This window comes from Centruroides vittatus, unplaced genomic scaffold (genome assembly GCF_030686945.1).
Source record: "Centruroides vittatus isolate TY-2023 unplaced genomic scaffold, ASM3068694v2 scaffold_464, whole genome shotgun sequence".
In the NCBI taxonomy this organism is placed as follows: Eukaryota; Metazoa; Arthropoda; class Arachnida; order Scorpiones; family Buthidae; genus Centruroides; species Centruroides vittatus.
In genome coordinates, this window is record NW_027122710.1 from 3,081,934 (window position 1) to 3,105,056 (window position 23,123).

Below are 23,123 nucleotides of genomic sequence, written 5' to 3' on the forward strand. Positions count from 1 at the left end.
ATATGAAAAATTTAGTCCAAATTGACCAAAAAACTAAAAACAGAGAGAGACAAACATTCTAATATCTTAGTATACTACAGATTGATACTCATGCCAAATATTGTATAATAGGATGGAGGCAATAAAAAGCACTTATAATGCTGAACTCAGTGAATCTTCATTTACTATTCTATCATTTATATACAATAGTAGACAAAGGTCTCAAAACATAGAGATTTGCAAAAAACTCAGAGCATCAAATTTGACACAATTCCAATACTTTCCCTTGTTATGTATACATAAGAACTGGAAAAATAAAATGGGATATAATTTTATAAATATTCTATTTTTAAATCATTAACCTTATATTAGCTAATAGATTAAAAATAATCACAAAACATCATGTCACGTGATAGCTGGTTGACTAATGAAATGATAAAATTTAAAAAATGGGCTATAATTTTATAAATACAGGTATCCTTCATATAATGCAATAGATATGTTCCAAAAAAGTGCAGCGTTATGCAAACCCATGCAATACAAAACAAAGAAGTAATGAAAACATAGGGTTATGTTTCAGGAGTTAGCAAAAGTATACTAATTAAACATTCTATTACTGGTTTTTTGTGGATATTTTAGAAAAATTAAAGCTATTGGCTTTTTTTTCAGTAACATATTGTGGGTTCACCGGGAGGTCGGACGGAGTCGGACCTTTTTCTTCTCGGTCAACAGGTCGGTAAAACCTGCCCACTGTCAAGGATGGCTGTCCAGTCTGGACCTACCGTATTTTACGGACTATAAGACGCACCTTAATTTTTAAGCAATTTTTTTTTAAAAAATACCTATAAGACGCTACAGACTATAAGATGCACCTGAATTTTGGAGGCAATTTTTCGAAGAAAAAAAGTGCGTCTTATAGTCCGTAAAATACAGTAATTGCTTGTCAGGTCGAGTGGAGGAGGAGAGTGAGCTCGTAAACAATATCATACAGGAAACAGTTATTGATATAGGCTTTATTGATGAAGGAAATGCATTTCAGGTCTTAATGACCCCTCTTCAGTCTTTATTCTTTACAAAAGAAATTATAGATAAATATTACATCACAGATAATAATACAGATATTTTTTAAAAAAATTTTTTACTTACATAGCTGATTATTGATTACAAACTGACATTAAAAAACATTGGATATTGACTGGGTAGAATTTGCTGTATAAAATAAAATAAAGGTAAATAAGTAAAAAAAATAATCTGTTCTAGTGGGTTGCATTTGTTAAGTCAAGTATCGAGCAATGTTTCTCTAGAATTTGTGCTTGAATACCGAATTGTTCAAGTTGGGAACAGTTCAAGTACTGAGATACTGCTTTATTTCATTTGTCATTTTTACAAATTATTACTTACCTAGGGTTAAAAAAAGTTTAATAACACATACCTAAATTGTTTAAATAAACGTTTATTAAATACAAAGATTAATCTATAATAACAAAACACAGTGACAGTCTTAAAGATTAAAGTTTGATAGCAACAACAATGACACATGGTTAATATGAAAGCGAGGACAAGGGAAAAAATTCTGTCATCAGTTTTCATTAAACCTAATGAAAAGCACAAAATAATTTAAATATTCTAAAATCCATGGGCAAATTTAAGACAATATGCATGCTTACTTGAATAAAAAAAATATCAAATAATGAAGTTCACACTTAAAAATTGTGAAATTTTGTACAGATTTTCAAAATCATGTTAGAGTGAAACTGAAAGTCATGTTGTATGGGGGATAGCCCTACTTTTCAAACCATGTTAGAGCAAAACCATGTTGTAGAAGTACTGTGTTGTACAAAGGATACCTGTACTCAATATTTTTAAATAAAACCTTCAAATGGACCAGAAAAGTGGTGGTCAGCTCTCAAAAGAAACTATTAAGCATATGCAGACTCCTCCTAGATTTTCCTTTAGCTAAATTTGAAATTGCTTAAGTCCAGAATGATCCAACAAATTTATTCAAAATTTAAGTCTTCTGTAGCCTATATCGTGGACATTAAATATTTTAAATTTCATTCAAATTTGTTCATTGGTCTTGGAGATATTTTGGCGGCCAGTAGCCTAAAAAGAAAAGTCAGTTGCCAAGAATGTATTGTCTGGAACACAGAGCTAATAAATGGTGGTTCCTTTTTTTGGGAAGGACTATGTCTTCAAATAATTAATTAAGATATTAACAGTCAAATTTAGCTCTTTAACATTACAAATGTGGCTGAGCTATACTAAAGAGCTCTACCAACTCTATGATCATATTTATATTTAAAAAATTGTATTCTTCAAGAAATCAATATTTAATTTTAACATACCTTTTGTCCTTTAGTATGAGTATAAAAATCTTCAGGCCAAACATCTTTTCCAAACATTACATCATCGTTTAAATATAAAAATTTTTTTGAAAGTCCCGGTATTCGATGAAGATGTGTCTCGATAGCAGGAGAACTAAAAGTTGGGAGATGACTTTTATTTGGAAAAATTTCCTATAATTAATAAAATATTTAAAATTTGAATCCAACTTATTCATCAGTAAAAATCAGAATACATGTGAACTTATTTATTTTCATCTCAATTTTGATGCTTAGAAAATGTTTAACAATACATTAAGAATTAAGTCAATTAGAGAGATTTTTATTTAGAAATTCAATAAAGGTTAATCAATCCTTTCTAAATGAGTTCCAACAAAGAAATAATATCACCTATTATTTAAAGACTATATGATGATAGTTACAAAGCAATGTAATTAAAAGTTACTGATAAGAGTATTAATTTAAACTCTTTAAATTAATTAATTGACAGAAAAATCATAATTAAACAAAAATTACATCAGAAGAAAAAATGCTTAATTCAGTAAACTTAAATTTTTATTCAGAAATGTTTTTGTTCTTTTATAAGATCATCAGTTGTGAAAAGTGTAATACAATGAATACACTCAAGAGAGAGAACATCTCTACATTTAAAATTACAAGGAAAGTTATATATTTATATAACTTTCCTTGTAATTTATATATTTATACATAACTTTATTATCTATTATCTTTTTTTTGTTAGTAACTAATATAAAAACTTGCTTTATATTTATTATTATTATTTTTATAAAAACATACCTCATGTGTGATAATAGATATTCTAGGATTATCAAGATTTAACCAATGAGGAATCTGTCCATTTGTAACTATATAAACATGATGAATCCATGGTGCATGTTTTTCCAGAGATCTTAAAGAATAACGCAACTCCTAAAAAAAATATTTTATCTTATAATTAACCTATAAAATTCAGTAGTATAATAAAGGTTAATTAAGATACCTCATTATCTGCAAATCTACTAGATGATATGTCTTCATTTCCCTGAAAAATCAAAGGTTTTTTCAAATTTTATCATCAAATATTAAATTCAAAAGGAAAACTTTTCTATGTAGGCTACTTGGACTGTCGAAATTAAAACTTTCCTTAAAAACAAAGAAACAATATCCAATTAATACAATCAAAGTAGCCTACAAAAAAAGGTTGGTTGTCAAAAGTTTGTATTCCAGAACAATAAAACTGAATAAATGGTGATTCAATTTTCAACAGACTGTCTTCAATTTAATTTTTAAAGTTAATTGCCATATGACGATATTCTATAATTTAATCAAAATCATAAAGGATAATTGTATTAAATTCTAATTCTATGTTAAATTAAACAATTGTATGTAGAAATCTTCAATAAAAACTATCGTAACAACCTAGTCATTCATAGTGCATTACTATAGTAATGGCATTTTATAGGTTTTGAAGTGTTCCTGAAGATGTATGTGAATCTGGAAGAAATACTGAATTTTTAAAATTTATTTATAGTACAGTCAAACCTACCTATAATGGAACCCTAAGAGACTGAACAACTCTTCGTAGTAGACAGGTTTCCGCTATATACAAATTACCTACTATAGGTATCCCTTGATTAATGAGATTAATAAATTTCTCAATATTACTGCATATATCAAAATTGCGTTAATCAAATACAGTGGTACCTCAGTAATCGACCAAACAATCATCACCCGCTAGAATATCTTATCTTATAGGGAAGATTGGAGTTGACAGATTTTGGGATGCTTGTAGACATCCTGTTCTTCTCTTCATGCGCAAAGTTGTCGCGTGTTGAAACTTTCTTACCATGTAAGTTCGCATGGAGTCCACTCTTGTACATACCTACTCCTTTTCTTTATTGTATATTGTTCATATATACTATTCATGTATTCTTTTCCCGGTAATGCTTGTTGCAGGGCCAGGAAAATGTACAATTTTGTACGAAATAAAATAAAGTGACTGGTAATGACTGGTGCTCTATACCAGTCGACGACTACATCTCGATCACGAGATGTTTTAAATGCACAGGCTTTGGACATACCTCGCACCACTGCGAGGATAAGCAACGGTGCAGTCACTGTGCCGAACAGCACAAATTTAGGGAGTGCCCGAACTCACAAAAATATCCGAAATGTACTAACTGTATACAACACAACAAGACTCTCCCTGATCACAAAAAGTTAAGAACAGACCATAATGCCTTAGACAAAAACTGCCCTATTCTAAAAAAATACAAGACAATACAGGTTAATAGCACCCACTATGAATAAGTCGCTTTCCATTCTTGTTTTCATCATGGATAATTCTCCTCCAATTCATAATCTGATCTCCAGTAGTGTTAAGGACTACCATCACCTTAAAATTCTACAAATTAATCTTCAGAAATGCAAGGCGGCCTCGTCAGCTACGGTCCAGATTATGGTCGAGAGAAACACAGATATTCTTACTTTACAATATTGAATTTACAGAAGCAATCACAAAATCTTTGTATCTTCTTTTAACGTCCTTTTCGCACTCGGGAAAAGATATTCTTGCCTACCAGGAGCCCTACACCTATGACAACAAGGTAGCCCTCTTAGGCCAGGGTCATCACTTAACTAAGAAAATTGACAATTTTCCCATTAAGACTGGCTTTCTAATAAGGAATAAAAACCAAATCTGTCAACTGGTCTCTCAACACTGTACTGAATACACTACCACTATCAGTGTCAATATGGATTCCACAACCTTTCATATAATCAACACCTACTGCCCACCTTCAGAAAACATCGCGACCCCTCTCCTTATCATCAAGACCATTGTCCATGCCCTCCCACCAGGCCCTAAGATTGTCTGTGGGGACTTTAATTCCAAATCCCCTATCTGGTTCAGTCCCTTTGAAGACCCTAGGGGTCTGGCTGTGGTTGAACTCATGACTGAGCTTGACTTGCATTCTCTGAATAAGAGTCGGCTTCCTACCTTCTCAAATCACAACGGTGAGAGCTGGATTGATCTCTGCCTGGGGAACAGTACTGCCACCAGGTTTAACATCGATTGCCAGACCTTGGCTATCCCCTCAGTAAGCGATAATGCCTATATCCAGACCACCATAAACATGACCTCCTCTCATGCTAACTACTTTATTGCTAATAGGACTAACTGGGAGAGTTTCGAAAAGACACTAAAAACAATTTGGAACCACATGGGGCTGATTCAAATTAACACTACTCATATGCTTGACAATGTAGTTTTCACCTTACAATCCGACATTAAGAGGGCCTTTCAATCTGCGACCGAAGTCAATGTCTGTAGACCCTCTGCCCCCTGGTGGAATAGGGAATTAGCTGCAAAACGGACTGTGGTACAAAGGGTGAGACGTAAAATCAGGACTACAGACGACCCGGCATTAAAATCTCTGAGAACCGATGAATATAGAACCGTTTTTAGGGACTACAAGACGTTAATCAACAACACAAGACGAAAGTCTTGGCAGGAGTTCTGCACCACCTCCAACCACTATGGACCATGGTCAACTCCTTATTACATGGCCATTAGAAAGAAAAAAACCTCTGACACCTCCGGCTACCATCTCACCTGATACCGGCAAGACAATCAACCTCAATGAAACTTACCAAGTCATTTTTACTGACCTCTTCCCACATGATAATCCAACCAACAATAATCCCAAGCAACAAGAAATCAGGAATCAAAGCCTAATTCCACTTCTGACTGACAACGATAGACCTTTCATCTCAGAGGAGATAAGTAGGGAATTTCATAAAATCAAAAAGCGTAAGGCCCCTGGTCCTGACTTGATTAACTGGCAGATGGCACAACATGCCTACGAGGCCATACCTACTACTTTCTTAATTATCTTCAATAAATGTTTGAACCTTAAGTACTTCCCAGCCATCTGGAAAGAAGCAGCCGTAAGGCTAATCGCCAAGACTAAGGACACCTCCCCCACCAAGTCCTCTGACTACCGCCTCATATCCCTCCTGGCTATTTTGGGAAAGGTTCTGGATGCTCTAACGGGAAAACGGATCCTCCATCACTTGGAGAAAACGAATAAACTTCACCCATCCCAATATGGGTTCAGGAGAAATAAGAGTGCCCACCAAACAATAGGTAAGATCCTTGATTATGTTTGTGATGCCAAAAGCGATGGGAAACACACGATGATAGTCTCGATTGATTTTAAGGGCGCTTTCGACCACGCGTGGTGGCCTGCTATCCTGACTAATCTTGCAAATCTCAACTGTCCAGCCAACATCCATGGGCTCCTCAGAAGTTATTTATCAGGGTGAACTGCCCTAGCAATAGAACAAGGAACCATAATGTACAAAACCGCTATCAATAGGGGCTGCCCTCAAGGTTCCAAATCAGGTCCAACGCTATGGAACATTCTTTACGATGGGCTTCTCAACTCTATCAATACCTCTGACTTCCCTGGCAACCCTTATCTGCAAGGTTATGCAGACGACACTGTCGTCCTGCTTTCTCACCAAAATCATGAGGTTCTTCAACAGCACACTAACAATCTCCTACAAAGTATTCTCAACTGGAGCGAGGACAATTACCTCATCATTAACCATAATAAAAGTTACTGTATGGTCTTTCCTAAAGAGAATCCATTATGTAAAAAACCGACCATCCATATCAAGGGCCAAAGGATTCAATGTGTCAATAGTATCAAATACCTTGGGGTAATCCTTGACCTCAAACTGACCTGGAGGGATCACACTCAATATGTGTACAATAAGGCAATTCGTATCAACCACTCCCTCAGGAGTATTGCCAGGAACTACTGGGGGCTTGATCATCGAACCAGCCAGCTCATCTATACGGGTGCAATTGAACCGATTCTAACCTATGGAAGCGAGGAGTGGGGCTACGCAGCCAACAACATCCATATCAGATGGAAACTGCTCTCCACACAGCATAAAGCTGTGATTGCAATCACCAAATCTTATAGGACCGCTCCAACCAATGCCCTCCTGGTCATCGCTGGGCTCCTTTCTATTCACCTGGGTCCTTGCAAGGTATCTAAGGAATCTACTTATGAAACTTCATTTTCGTAACATCACCCAACTTGAACTCAGAAAGTTGATCTCCAAAATGCATCTCCCCGACTCCTTCAGCAAATTGATTAATGACATTTCTAACTACAGGATAGACCTCAATTGCAATATTAACCGGCTCCCACCAATAGGATTTACTTTAATTTACCAGCCTCACTTACTGGACTAAATTTCTTCACTGACTGTTCAAAAACCTGGGATGCTGTGAGCACCTCTGCTTGCCTGGTCGATAGCACTAAGAAACATCATTGGCAAACTGCTCTTCGCTTGCGCAATCAATGCTCTAATAACCAGGCAGAATCCCTGGCCATCCTTGCCACCCTGAAGTATATCAATCAAAATATCTCCTGCTTTTCGGGAAAAACTGTCATCATCATCACAGACAGTCGTGTGGCACTCCATCAGATAAAGAATCGGAACCAAAAACTGCCCATCATTGACAAAAAGTCTTAATCTCCTTAATGAAATCAATAACTCAGCCTACATTAATTTCTACTGGGTTCAGAGTCACTCTGGGAATCCTGGTAATGAAAGGGCTGACAGGCTGGCTAAGAATGCCCACAAGATAGCTGACTCCTATGCTTATGAAGCCATCCCTCTCTCTACTCTTCACAGAGAACTGCACGAACTACTCACTACCATCTGGCAAAAAGAGTGGGATACAGGCACCACCAGCCGGCACACGTACAAATTTCTCCCAAGTGTTAGCACACACCTTAACTTATCCTTCTTCCACATCAACCATGCTATCACTCAGCTTATGACGGCGCATGGGAACTTCCGGGCGTACCTTAATCGTTTCCTCAAGAAAGGAAACGGTAAGTGCAATTGTGACATCGTAGAAAGAGAGGATCCATTCCACGTTTTATTCACCTGCCCTAAGTACACCTCCTACCGCGGAAATCTGCGTAACGTAGTGCAAGCGGAAGGTCATCATTGGCCCTGCAACTTCAGTGTCCTCCTCTCCTCAACACGGATCTTCCATGGACTAAAAAACTTCTGTAAGCATCTTCCATTAATGAACTTTTACAACAGACGCAGAACGATAACCAAGTCGTCGGACTTATTACTGCTTACATTATAAGGGCTAGACCCTTTGTGTCCTCCTCCAATCTGCCCCCGCTTATCAATCCTGTTTTTAGTGGGCAGATAACTGTTTTTAACTGTACAACTGTTACTTTTCAGAGCATACTCTTCTCTGTCTACTACACTTTGTCTCTCATTTGTACAGCTCACACCACTTTTTATTTTCAGGATCCCATCCAATTGGTCCCTGCATATCACTCTACTGTTCTCTTCTTTCCCTCCCCTTTTCTCTCTTCCACTCCATTCCCTTCCCCCCATCCTTCTCTCACCCTCTCTATCACCTCCTTTCTTATTGGCAACACCCCTGGGTACGCCATTTCTTTCGCACACTATCACTATCACTATCACCCGCTAAAACAAATTTTCAGTTAATAACAAATATTTTTATTTTAACTTTAATTTTTCATTCAACCATAAAAAGTTCTCTAACTAAGATAAAAATGAGTAACCAATTTAAAAATAAAATAAAACCTTACAGCTGCTGCCTACACCACTCGGACTGCTTTAGTGTACTTTTCAATGATGAACTTGTGAACAAGATCATTGAAGAAACGAACATGTATGGTGATATTTGATGAATAGTGACGATTTACAGAAAAATAGTCGTATAAAAAACTGAAAACCAACAACAAATCCAGAAATTAGCTAATTTATAAGACTTATTATGGTCACAAGTATCATTAGAAAACCATGCCTAAGTATGTATGTTACAATTGAAGATGTTTTTTCTACACCATTTTTTTTTAATGTGATGTTGAGCAACCACTTTCTGCTTTCATTGTCATGTTTGCATTTTACAGACAATAATCAAGCCTCAGGTGGTGGTGATAAACTGCATAAATTATGCAATGTTATCGATCATTTTTGCCACAGGTTCAAATATGCTTACATCCAAGATGAAAATGTGTGTGTAGACCAGGCCTGGCCAACCCAAATTATTTTGCGGGCCACTTGATCACGTGTAAAATTACGGTGGGCCACAATTTAGGCAAACATGCTTTTAAAAAAGTAAAACAAATACAAAATGAATAAGATTTTATTGTTATACCAAGAATTCGTACTCGCACTTGTGCATTATAACAGTGACAAATGCAAGTTATCATTTATTTAATTGTTTTGGTGTACACATAACGGGAAACAAAAGTTTTAATAGATATATAATATTGCTTAGCGGGCCACACAATTTAACGTGGCGGGCTGTGGGTTGGCCAGGCCTGGTGTAGATGAAAGTCCTATGTTATGAAAAGGCAGACTGGAATTTAAACAGTATATACCAAGCAAGTGTGCTCATTTTGGCATAAAAAGCTTTGAAATTTGCAAGTCACGAACAGGATATGTTTGGGACTTTTTAGTTTACATGGGAGCTATGACAGAATATGGAAATTTTAAAGGATGGGCAAGGTGAGAAAGTTGTGCTACCTTATTAGAATTGTTGCTCAGTAAGAATCACAAAATTTCTTAGACAGGTTTTTCATCTCACCGACATTAGCAAAAATGCTTCTGGATAAACAAAAATATGAATGTGGAACTGTGAACAAAAATCAGATTGGAATGCCACACAATTTTCCTGATCATAAATTGAAGGAAGGGAAATTTACAACCTGTCAGAAAGATGAATTGTCTGTGTTTTATTGGAAAGATAAAAGGGATGTGACAATTCTAAGTACAATGAGTAACAACGAATTCTCAGATTCTGGTAAACTTAACAGATCAGGAGATGTATTAATGAAGCTGATTTGTATTTTAAAATATAATTGAAATATGGGTGGAATTAATCTGTGTGATGGAGTGATAGACAATTATCTGTGCATGAGAAAAACAGTGAAATGGTATAAAAAAGTGTTTTTTCATATAATTGTGGCTATTGTATTATTCCAAATTACTTTGTATTTTACACACACAAAATAGACATATTAGGAAATGCAAAAACAAAAAATTTTATTTCAGAAGTTAGCTTTACTATGATAAATCTCAAAGCAAGGAACAACGCATAGTGGAATGGAACATTGTTGGCACTGATAACGTGATTCTAATTGCTTTTTGTTTGCTAAACAAACTACAAACTCTGGTTGGATGTTTTTTTCTGTTGATGGTATAAAACTAGGAAAATGCCATTCAGATAAATGTAACTGATTTTTGTGTGACGGTCGACTGCGGTGGGCTACATGTCTTGCTTGTGTGAAATTTTTCCATCACTCCCTAATAACAGACATATGAAAATAAGAAATGATATCTGTTTTTTTGTATGTTGGCAATACAACACAAGCATTATTTTTCTAAAATGTATGATTAAGTTAGGCTTAACATCGAAAAAAATTCAACATGGAGTAACATGCGACAAAGAAAATATTCAACATTGGATAGGTTAATGACAGGTTTTTGCTATATACAGTTTCTGTTATAGACAGGTTTGACTGTATTTAATAAGTAATTATTAATCATATTTCAATTAAATGATTAAATTTTTTATTTACCGTGGGAAACTGCACAACAAGGTTTGCGGCACTTAATTTAACTGATTTTCCATCTATTGTTATGTTATGTTCAAATTGAAGAACTTTGTCTTGAGCTTCTTTGTTCATAACTGTTACAACAGCTAGACTTTTCTCTTTATATAAATAAATCTATAAGAAAGAAACATAATAAACATCATAATGATGAAACAATTGGTTTTATAATTTCATCCATAAAATAAAATGTAACTGTCTTTACTTCCATGATATATAAATTTTAAAAATTTATATCTACAGCAAGACCCCGCTTAACGCTGCCTCAATTAATGCTGATTCAATGTAATGTGGTCTGCTCGAAGTGTAAAAAAATGCTAAAAATTTATGCCAATTCAAATTAACACAGCATTTCATTGATTCATATATAATACAATTATTCCCAAACATGAACCAATTGGCAAAAGGTGGCAATTCGTTGTAGTGCTGCACTTTCCTTAAATCTATGTTTCTTTTGTGCAATTTTGGAAAAAATATAACATCATGGATGCTATAGAAAATATCGACTTCGCTTGGCAAGAATTAACTAATAAATGCATAAATGGAATTTGGAAGTTAAGGCTGGAAGTATCCAAGCATTCTCAATGAGAAGAGCCTATGGCTGTATCGTTAGGTTGACCAATTGTCAACCTAATCAATACTGCAAAACTTAGAGATGTAGATGAGAAGGATATTGAGGAGTTACTGCAGGTTTCTGATGAGAGCCTTACCAATGACAACCTACAAGAACTGGCAGAACAAAAAATTCATGTAAAACTGGAAAATTGTGACTCTGAAAATGAAGAACCCCAAAGAATTTCTCTACAGATTTCCTTAGTAAAAGTTCGGTAACGATAACTGAAATTGTTGATCAAATTGTAACAGATGATCCAGATTTTGAAAGGAGTGCAAAAGCAAAACGAGACATTTTGGATGCGATCTTCTGCTACTGACATTTGCTTAAGAAAAGAAAAAAAAGCGACAAATGAAACTACACGACGACTTTATTGCAAAAAACAAGAATTTCAGAAAAGTCAAGACCTTTGTCACAAAAAATAAACTTTACATTTCTGTGTGCATATGTTTGTGTGTTATTTAACATATATTATTATGCAAATTAATATAAAAATAACTTAAAATTATAGTAAAATTTGTTTATTTGTGGGCTGTGTGTTTCCCTTTCCCTATTTACCCCATGTTAAAATGACCTTGTTTAATGCTATTTCACTTAGCGCTTTGTCATCTAGAAACACATCCCCGCTTTAAGTGGGATCTTACTGTGTTAATATAATTTATCCAATATAACAGTATTTTTCACACAATAATTTCATATAGTCTATAATTAATTATACCAAAATGAATGCTACATTTTAAATTGCTGTGATTGTGTTAATTACTACCTGAGACATATGTACTGTACTGTACACCAATTGACAGCATAACTAATTCAGTTTCATCTCTCACCTGCATTCAAAGTCTTATTGTCTACTACCTCTAGGAAATAATGTAAACAAAACTGGTGACTCCACAACAGAAATGATGTTTTGTGATCAAAATCATTTGTCATTGTGCAACACAAGTAATCTACAGAACCTATAGCTTCCACAAGAGAAGTAACAATGGATGTGCCATAGCTAGCTTAGAAAGAATCTGATTATCAGTTGGATGTGTGCCACATGACAAGAGGTGCACACGTTGAGAAATTGTAATGAACAAATGTGAAAACTGGACAGTTCTACAATGTTCAATTTACATTAAAATATTCTTAGATATTACACTGATTCTTTTTGGAAGACCATGTATAATTACTTTCTTTAGTTAATATAATTTTTTATGTAGTTATACTCAGTTGACACCGATGGCTGTGTACTATGCCGGACCAGAGTCAAGGCATAGCAACCAAAACAAAACTAAAATTAAATAAATGTGTCAGTGTCAGTATTTAGGAATTTCCTAACAATGTGGCATGTATTCAATATAGTGGCCTTCTGTAGTGTGACGTATGTATTTCTATTCAATTGTAATGTTCCCAGGCTTTTGTGTAGTGTGTGTGGTATGTAGAGGTGAGAACAACAGGTACAATAAGCACTTTATCCATCCTCCACAGATGCCTTATTTCCTGGGCGAGTTCTGTGTACTTACTAATTTTTTCAGTGCAAGTGTTTTGTACATTGTGAGTGTTTGGAAGAGCTATGTCTATAATGTATGTGATTTTATTATGTTTGTCGATGAGTGTGATGTCTGGTCTGTTGTGGTAAATTGTTTTATCTGTGATTATGGCTCTGTCATAGTACATTTTGTGCATGTTGTTTTCCAATACTGTCTCTGGAATGTATTTGTATTATGGTTCATGGATGTCTACTAATTTGTGTTTCTTTGCAAGCTCTTGATGTGTTATATTTGCTACTTGATTATGTCTATGTAAATAATCTGTCTGTGCCAAGTGCTTGCAACCAGAAGTAATGTGTTGTATAGTTTCTGGCATGATATGACATTTTCTGCATGTGTCATTTATGAGTGTTGTATCTTTGAGTATGTGTTTTCTGTAGTTTTTAGTATTTATGACCTGATCCTGTATGGCAATCATGAATCCTTCCATCTCCCCAAAGAGGCATCCCCGAGCTAACCAGCTGTTTGACGCAGTTTTGTCAACAAAATCCTGGGCTAGGTCGTAAGGATGCCTGCCATGGAGTGCCTTTTGAGCCCACGATTGCTTAATGGTGTCTATGCTTTTTATGTTGTGTTGTGTCCATATGTTGTGAGTGTAAATTTAATGGTGTGTTATTCGAGTATGCTAAAGGCACTGCTTTATGTATCCGTGATGTTTCTTGCTTTTTGTAGAAAAACTCTTGCAGTGTTCGTATTTGTTTGTAGTGAAGGTTAACTATGTCAATCAGGCCACGTCCGCCATCTTTACGTGGAAGGGTTAGTCTTTCTATGGCAGATTTAGGATGATGTTGTTTATGCTTAGTGAGTGTTGTTCTTGTTTTCCTTTGGAGTTGCTCAAGATCTGTGTGAGTCCAATGTATAACTCCAAAAGAATATGTGAGTACTGGGATGACATATGTGTTTATTGCTTTAACTGCGTTCCAAGAATAGCATTTAACCTACTATGGTATTCTTTAATTAATCTTTGCTTTATTTGTGCATGTTCTGTTAGTTTGGCCTGTTGGAATCCTAAATACTTGTAGAACTCGCCCTCTTCCATGGATTCAATAACGTCTCCATTTCCAAGTGCAAAATCTTCTTTCTTCAGGATTCCTTTTTCTATGTGAAGTGTTTGCATTTGTTTAGGTCAAACTCCATTTGTATGTCCTTGGTGTATGAATGTGTGATTTGCAGGAGTTGATGAAGTTGTTTTTGTGTGGATGCATAAAGTTTTATGTCATCCATGTACATGAGATGTGACAGTGTAAACTGTGTTGTTTTTTCGTGTCTGATATTGTAACCATATTGCGTGTTGTTTAACATGTTGGATAATGGATTCAGGGCTAGGCAGAACCAGAGAGGACTCAAGGAATCTCCTTGAAAAATTCCTCGCCTAATAAAAATTTGGTTTGTTTGTATGGAAGTGTTACTAACCCTGAGATGTAGTGTTGTTCTCCAGTGCTGCATAGTGTTTTGAAAGAATGCAATGAGTGATGGATGTATTTTGTACATGTGTAGAATATGTAGCAGCCAACTGTGCGGAACACTGTCGAATGCTTTTCTGTATGTGTATATATGCCATGTGTATGTTTCTGTGTTGTTTGTGTGCTTGCCGTAGAAAGACTGAATCTATGAATAACTGTTCTTTGCATCCCCTGTGATTCTACAGCAACCTTTTTGTTGTTCCGTAAGTATGTTGTGTTCTTCAACATGTTTGTATATTTTGTTTGTGATACAGGATGTCAATAATTTGTAGAGTGTTGGAAGACATGTAATTGGTCTGTATTGTGTGGGGTCCGTGGTATTATTGTTTTTAGGTTTCATGTAGGTGATGCCCTGAGTAAGAAAATTTGGCATATCTTGTGGATTGATGATGATGTGTTAGATGTTTAGCTAGTTCCTGGTGCAGTGATGTAAATTTTTTGTACCAGAAATTGTGAACGTTGTCTACACCACGTGTCTTCCAGTTGTGTGTTCATAACTGAAATAAACATACACGACATCTGCTACTCTGTTAACAACAGAGTAGCAGATGTCGTGTATGTTTATTTCAGCACAGGGCATAGTTGGTATGTTATGCATGTTTTTGTTCTCCTCCTTGATCCAGCCTGCATCAGCATTGTGCGTAACAACAATAGACCAAAGAGAAGACCAATAAGTTTTGAGTTCTTCTTCTGTTGGTGTGCCACTATAATGTCTATCAGTGTTTGTTTTGGTACTGATTTGTCTGTAGAAGAGTTTTTCATTGTTTGTAAATAATTTATTTTGTTGTTTTTGTAGTGAACATGTTTTGTATCATTTGAGTCTACGTGCTTTGGCTGCGAGTTTTTGTTTTAGTGTTTCAATGCATTCTGTAATGTGTGTGTGTATGTGTATGTTCATGTTTTGTGTGTGTTTTGATTTTCTTGAAAATGTTTTTGAGTTCTTTCTTTAAATTGGGTGTTAGGCTGTTTTTTGAGTATTGTGTCAGCCTGCCTAATTGCTGTCTAATGTCATTTATTTGTGTTTCTATTCTTCTCTGCCAGGCAGGCTTGTGATAGAACTGTGTTTTGTGTGTATATGTCTGCGATTGTATTTTCAGTCCAAGGTGTGTCACTACTGTGACTGCCCCAGCATAAACTAATGTATGAATGTCTGAAAGTGTAGAAATTGAATGAATGTAGCATGGTAGTAGGTGAGTGTTTACATAATTTAGTGTTTTTCCTACTTCTTTTGACGTGTTGATTTTTGGTATTTGTGGTCGTTGTGTGGGATCTGTGCCTGTATATTTAGTGAGTGTTTCCTGAAATATAAGTGAGAGCGTATTAACTAAATCCATGTCTATGTTATCAGTGATGGATGAGGAAGTGTCTGTAGTATCATTAGTGGTAATTGTTGTATGTGTGTTATTATCAATGCTTGTTGCTGGATTATCCTGACAGGTTACATGATCTTCATTAACGTAAATGTTTCTGTCTGTTGATGTATTTGATCAGCAACCTGTTGTTTGATAAGTTCAAGTGTTGTTTGTGAGATAAGGTTGTTGTGTATAATTGTTCTTTTTTGATCAACAACCCTTTGTTCGGTGACAGTGAAATGAGGATACTGTTGTGTGAATCTATGGTGTAGTTGTTGTCTGTATGCTGTCATGTTTGTTTCGACTTTTGTAATGGTGTAGTAAGTACGGATGATAAACTCGTTCATTTCTACTGTCCATTTCATCCGTTGGCATGGTTTTCCAGCCTTTGTGGTCAGTGGATGCATTGCCACAGAAACACCAAGGCTGGGTTGGTTCCTCACATCTGTTGAGGGCATTGCAGTAGCCATGCTTGGGGCGGTGCTACTTTTGCCATCGGTAACCAAGGGAGACTGTGGCCTATTTTTCAAACGTGAGCCTCTGCCTAACCCACGAATGTGGACCTTGTTAACCTGAGTGACGTCCGAGCCGGTATCACACTTTGATCTGGCTATTACCATAATAAATATCTCCACAGAATGTAGGTGTGGTCACTCTTAGCTTCATTTCTGCCCATAGACCTTACTGGCATGGGTGTCCCTACCAGGAGCTTATGCTCCAGCCTGCATTGCTCTATGGATCAGTAAAATTACTGGGCTCTCCCACCATGACCAGATGGTGACCACGGGATTATTATTATTATTATTATTATTAAACATTTATTTACATTGTAAATATCTATGCTATAAAACTTCTGATTAAGTTAAATTTTTTAAATGAGAAAAATTATTTTCTACATGAAGATTGAAATAACAACTTACTTTTTGAATATGTTTTGTAATAGTCTTGGGCAATTTTGATAAAACATCGACTTCATTATATCTTGAATGTACTCCCGTCATCATGATAACATCATTTAAAAGAACAGTGTTTTGAGCCATCCAATCTTCAGTTATATAAGCAGTTTGAATAGTATGATTGTGGCCATTAATTGTAAAATATTGTTTTTTAATAGCATTCTGAGCTATAAAAAATATTTAATAATTAAATTAGACAGAAAATATTAAGAAATTATTTAAAAATATATTTACAAGATTTATACAAAGCCATATTAGAATTATAATTATTAAATGTTTTCATTCAAGTATCAGAAACTTTAAAATTCAAAATATGAATGATGTTAATTCTTATCGCTTCTTTTTTCTTCTAACAATAGTTTTGAACAGGATCAAAAATATTAAACTCCTATACAAAAATGTAAATTTTATTAAACGTTATGTCTTCACTAAACCTTAATGCTAATAATTAATCAATCAAAATATAATAATTACTATCTGAAAAATCACTACCTGGCATACTTAATTAGCTTCAGAATGCCAATATTTGGAATTTTCAGTTTTAATTCACCTTTGGCATATGTAATATAAATTATCACACTATACATGCTAAATTTCATTAAATATTTTGTTCAAAAAATTTCAGAAAATAAATTATATCATTAATTTAAGTATTTGTGAAAGAACAAATACAGAAACAAAGCTAGATATTTCATTTAAAAGTTTTTCTTAATTTCAATTTATAACTATTCTAATTCAAAACAAGCATTTTTTTTCCCTTAAATATATTATAATTATGAAAAAATTGAGATTTCAGAAAGATGATTTTTAAACTTTAAAGTGAAAGCTTTTAGAGAATTTTAAATTAATGTACAAGATAGCCACAAAGTAGATATATACTCTGAATTGATAAAAATGCTGTATTAATGTAAAATGTTTATTGCAATGTTGAACATATCATGTATAATATGACAATAATAATATCAATAAACCATTTATCATGTATATTCTCCTGTCTCTAGTCTTCATAGCCATCCTATGAATATAATATAAATTAAATTCCAAAAACTCTTATAATAAAAACACTGAATTTGAACTTTCATTTAAAATTAATAAGTAATTTTTAATTCAGAATAAATATATATTTTTTAAATTGTATCTTCTGAGAAAAATTTAATATTGTATTTTTGTTTCCTCTAAATTCAGCAAAATCATAATGTTTTTGATTAAAAAAAATTTCATTTTATTAAAAATTAACATAATGACAATAGATTATTAAGAGATCTAATTGTACTTGTTTAGTATTTTATTTTTTAGTCATCTAATTTCATTGATAACTGATCAACATGATTATATTATTGTAGTTAACGAAATCCAGATAATTTCAGCACGTTATCTTGTTTAATAAAAATACAAAACAAGACATTATTATTTGATGATAACTTAATAGCAGGTTATATAAATTTTCATTTTAAATATTCTTATTTTATAATGATAATTTAAATAAAGGACTTATTTTGCTTTGAAGTATAACTTAATATTTTATTTCTATTTACAACTATATACATCTTAATTCATTATTGCTCAAATATTTTGAACCATTAAGAGATTCTTCCTTCTTAAAGAGCTAGAAGTAAATGTGTAATCTTAATGATGCTACAGCAGGGTGGCCAAACCTTTGCACAACAGGAGTCATACTGCATATAAAAAATACAAGAGCTCTCCTATTTATGAACATGTCAGGTTTGCAAGGTTTCATTGTAAGTCAAAAACTAACCTAGAAATAAACATGTACACAGAATAACCACACATTTCTAGTGTTTGATCTGTCAATGTACTTAATAGAATATGCTACACTTGTTTACCTGCTGGCTACTGTTTAGTACTGGATGTTTCAATGTAATTTTTTCACCCAATAGTTTTATAATATCAAGTTTAGTTTCCACAATAACAGAGTGACACTTCTTGCATTTATCTCCACTGCTAGATTTACTATTATGTTTTGGACACATTTTTGAAGCACTAATTGTAAAAGTTTATAAAAATTGCAAACTATAGTGAAAAACACCATTACTCCAATGTCACCTCACAAGCAATGATAGAACATCAGAATACATGCAAAAACAAAAAATGATGATATGTAATAGAAATAAATCCACATTAATAATTTATTAAAAATTTATTTATTACTGACTAAAGACTGACTTCAAAACAACCCATGAGTGGCAAGAGAACTTCAAAATTTGTGCAGAATTTAAATTTTAGATGTAGAACTTTCAAATTGTAAATCTGAAAGTTCATAACTTGAATGTTCAGAATTAGGGGAGCTCCTATACATGAGAGCATCATCCTATACTGAAACAGTATTTCATATATAACCTATATACTGTATATATATATTAATATATATTAGTGGTAAGAAGGGTCTAGAAGAGCCACAGTTTGACCACTATGGTACTATCAGTGTTTTAAATTAAAATTATTTGAAAATTTTATTCCAGACATTAAAAATTCAGATTCTGCATTATTCATAAAAAATTAAAAATTAATTATAACTGTGTATTAATATTTATTAATAATATTTAATTTATATACAAATGATTTTATAAATTAAAATAAAATAGATTTTATATTCATAATTCTTACCTGATTCAAAATCAGAAAAAACCAAAACTGTTATATTATTTGTCACATCTTTTATAACAGAATTTACAACAAAAATTCTTGATACATTTCCTAATGCTTCATCTGCTTCTTCTAAATCAGATAAAGAAATTGATTTTGATAAAGCCGGTTCTACAAGTGCCATATGTGACGTTACGCAGTATGAAAATGTACAGTGTTCAAAGCTAAAAAATTAAATATTGAAAAATTATTAAAGTTCAATTATAAAATTTAATTTTAATAATATAATATTATAATTAAAGCAATTTTATAAGAAAAAAATTATTAAATATTTTTATCAAACCTTGACTGGTTTAATTCCACATCATATTTTTGCTTTATTTGCATTAATTGTGCTATTAGCTGTGGATCTGTTCCATTCACCCAAGTATACACAACATCAATTGGAACGTATTGACATAACCTGTTATAAATTTATTTTAATAATTTTAATATGTAGAAAAACTTTTAAATGCTTTTACACTACAATTCACTTAAACACATGCATTTTAAGTATTATTTATAAATATGTTTACTTATTAAATTATATTTTTGGTCATGATTTTAAAGATTGAGATTGGTGGATAATGGGTTGGAGTCCCCCACTACATGAAGCAATATGCAAATGCTTATGTAAAGACATTGTCATAACAATGCCTTTACACACACATGAATTCAAAATATCCATGTCCAATTAATATTACTGATTATTACATTCTACATTTGGTTATGTTTATAGAACTTGTAATGAGGAGGATGGTAGGGATGGTCCCCTCTTGACCATCATCCTCATTCTTCATAGACAATCATCATTAAAATGCATTATCACTGGAATTGATATGTTCTCAAAGTTACAGCTTTCTATCCTGTTCTAATTTCCCGTAAACTCAGTACAGTAAATTGAGATTCTATTCATTGAAAATATAGTTCAAACTATATAATACCACTCTAAGATGTACAACAAAAAAATTAATAAATAAATAACATTTCATAAATCATACAAATTCATATACCAATAAATAAACAATACTGTCAAACTCATTAGACTATATATATGGCTAATTCATTATAAAGATATTAAACAATTTGGACTACAGCTAGATGGTTAAGCTGCCATTTTGTGTTAAATAAATAATATTCTAACTTAATTAATTTCTTTTTAACATAAACTAATTGATACTTTTAGAAAATGACTCTTTAAATAGGTTAATTCAAAAATTTTACAAAATATTTTTTTCCACTGCTATTGAAATATTAGCTCAGCTAATCTAAAACTGCCAAAAAAATCTTTTGTGCATACCAACTACCAAGTGTTCAGATAAAACCAACGAACACTCATAATTAGTCGTGGTTTGCAACTGCCAGGGGGCCAGGATAAAAATATATAGTTATTCCCTTATAACACAATTAGATTCCAATACCAATAAAGTGCAACGTTATGCAAATCTGCACTATACAAAACAAAGGACAAATACAAACATAGGATTAAGTTCCAAAAGTTAGCAAAAGTATATCATTCTTTTTCATAATTAAGAGAAATATGTTTATTGAAGCAATCAATAATTAACTAACAATCATAATCAAAAGTAATGCACATTAATATTAATTTCTTTTTATTGCTAAATATTGTTAAATGAAGATGTTTTGTTTTTGGCAGAATATTGTCATCTTCTGAGCTTTCCTGTTGACCTGAATCTGAAGTGTCTGCAACATCTTGATTTTTTTCTACTTTTTTCATAAAATCTGATAGACTTATTTTCATTTGCTTGCATTTGCCTATGAGATCTTTAGAATTTTAATCTTTTTGTGTAGTAACTTTTAATTTAATCCATAAAAACAAAACACAGTGACAGTCTTTTGAGTTCATTTAGAGCATTACCACCAATGATAGCAACACCTGGTTTATATGAAAGCTACAATAGGAAGTTAGGACAAGGAAGAAATACTTTACAATGCATTCTCATTAGAGGAAATCTGGTGAAAAGCATAGAACATCTGCCTACAGATGTTAGAATAGCAAAATTTTCAAATATGCTCAATATACATGCTTGCTTAAATAAAAATAAAAAAAAATCAAATGATGGTGTTTGCCGTTAAAAGTTGTGATATTTTGTACAGGGATTTCCCCAATTCTTAAATTATGTTACAGCAAATCTTGTTGTAAGAATGTAGTTTTGTATGAGTAATACTCTTATCAATTACAGTCTACATATTGACATTGATATTTTCAAGTAAACTACAGTAGCGTGTCGATAAGTGGAACGTCGGTAAGTGGAATGGCCGGAAAGTGGAACGATTTTCAGTCGGACTGTGTCGTGCTGAATCGAATGTTTTTGATACTAAATTTACTTATAATTTTCATGTTTTTTATATTCTTTAATATATTTATTTTGTTTGTACAAAATGCAGAAATAATTTTTAACGATACGATAGCCTCGATGATTATTATAAAAATTTTCGTTAGGCTTAAAATCGATGAAAATTCAACACGAAGTGACACGCAACGAAGAAAAATTCAACAGGAAGCGATACGCAACGAAGAAAAATTCAACAGGAAGCGATACGCAACGGAGAAAAATTTGAACATCGGACAGGTTAATGTATTTTTTCGTACAAAGTCGGAAACTGGAACAAATCATTAACTGGAAGGACCCCAGTCCCCAATTGGTTCCACTTATTGATGCTCTACTGTACTGCAATAAAAAAATTAAACTCCTTTATGTACTGTACATCTGAGCTTTGTCATTGAAGTTTTTAATTTTTTATCAATTATAATATAAAATGTGTAACATAATCAAGAATTAAAGTATCAAAATTTTGATACTTACATATTCTGGAAACTCCTTCCTGCAATATTATCACTAAAAGAATTGAATACAGCAGCATATTTTTCTTTACTCCATTCTAATACAGTCTAAAAACATAAAAAATTTTAAATATTAAATTAAATTGAAAACATTAAAATAGTTTAAAAACTATATGTAAATCAAAAAATAATTTTACTTAAAATATAACAATCTATATTTATATATGTAGGGAGAAACCTCACATATATACATGTAAAAATGTAGATTTTTATGGCAATATTTAAAAGAATATAAGCGACAAGGATAGAAGCAAGAGCTTTTGTCCCTCTCACCTATTTTCTTTTAAATGGAAAACAAAAAAACATGGAAAGCCAAGAATGAATTGCTAATTCCCACATTTTTGGAAGACCTCTTACAATTCTGGTTTGGTAAATCTTGAAAATTTAATGATACAGTATCTAGGACAAGTAAAATTAATTAAAATATTTCCACAGCATCACCTTGATGATTTGTATGCTACACAAACTGATCTTTAGCTACAAAGATGGCAAACAAAACTGAAAATATCTATAATTTCATAAATCAGAAAAACACACTAAGAAGCTTCAATAAGAATTTTCACAACATAACTAAATTAATATAGGCAATGTTCTGTGCTCTGAATCTAAATATGAGTTAGACCAGCAGTTCTCAACCACAGAACAGAAGATTTGTTAGTTCTAAAAGTCTTACAGAGAAGG

At 33.1% G+C, this 23,123-nt stretch overlaps 1 protein-coding gene across 2 annotated transcripts in view; it reads right to left on the reverse strand.

The window, feature by feature from the left end:
- The window catches only part of Gnptab (N-acetylglucosamine-1-phosphate transferase subunits alpha and beta), a 62,129-nt gene that overhangs the window by 34,543 nt on the left and 4,463 nt on the right, over positions 1-23,123 (reverse strand). For both annotated transcript variants that reach the window (XM_067287436.1, XM_067287437.1), the window contains exons 2-9: positions 22,405-22,490; positions 19,881-20,000; positions 19,559-19,761; positions 16,898-17,100; positions 10,982-11,131; positions 3,322-3,363; positions 3,120-3,251; positions 2,325-2,495 (exon numbers count right to left, since the gene is read on the reverse strand). In XM_067287436.1, the coding sequence (XP_067143537.1) occupies positions 2,325-2,495; positions 3,120-3,251; positions 3,322-3,363; positions 10,982-11,131; positions 16,898-17,100; positions 19,559-19,761; positions 19,881-20,000; positions 22,405-22,490 (1,107 nt within the window). The remainder of the gene's footprint in view (positions 1-2,324; positions 2,496-3,119; positions 3,252-3,321; positions 3,364-10,981; positions 11,132-16,897; positions 17,101-19,558; positions 19,762-19,880; positions 20,001-22,404; positions 22,491-23,123) is intronic.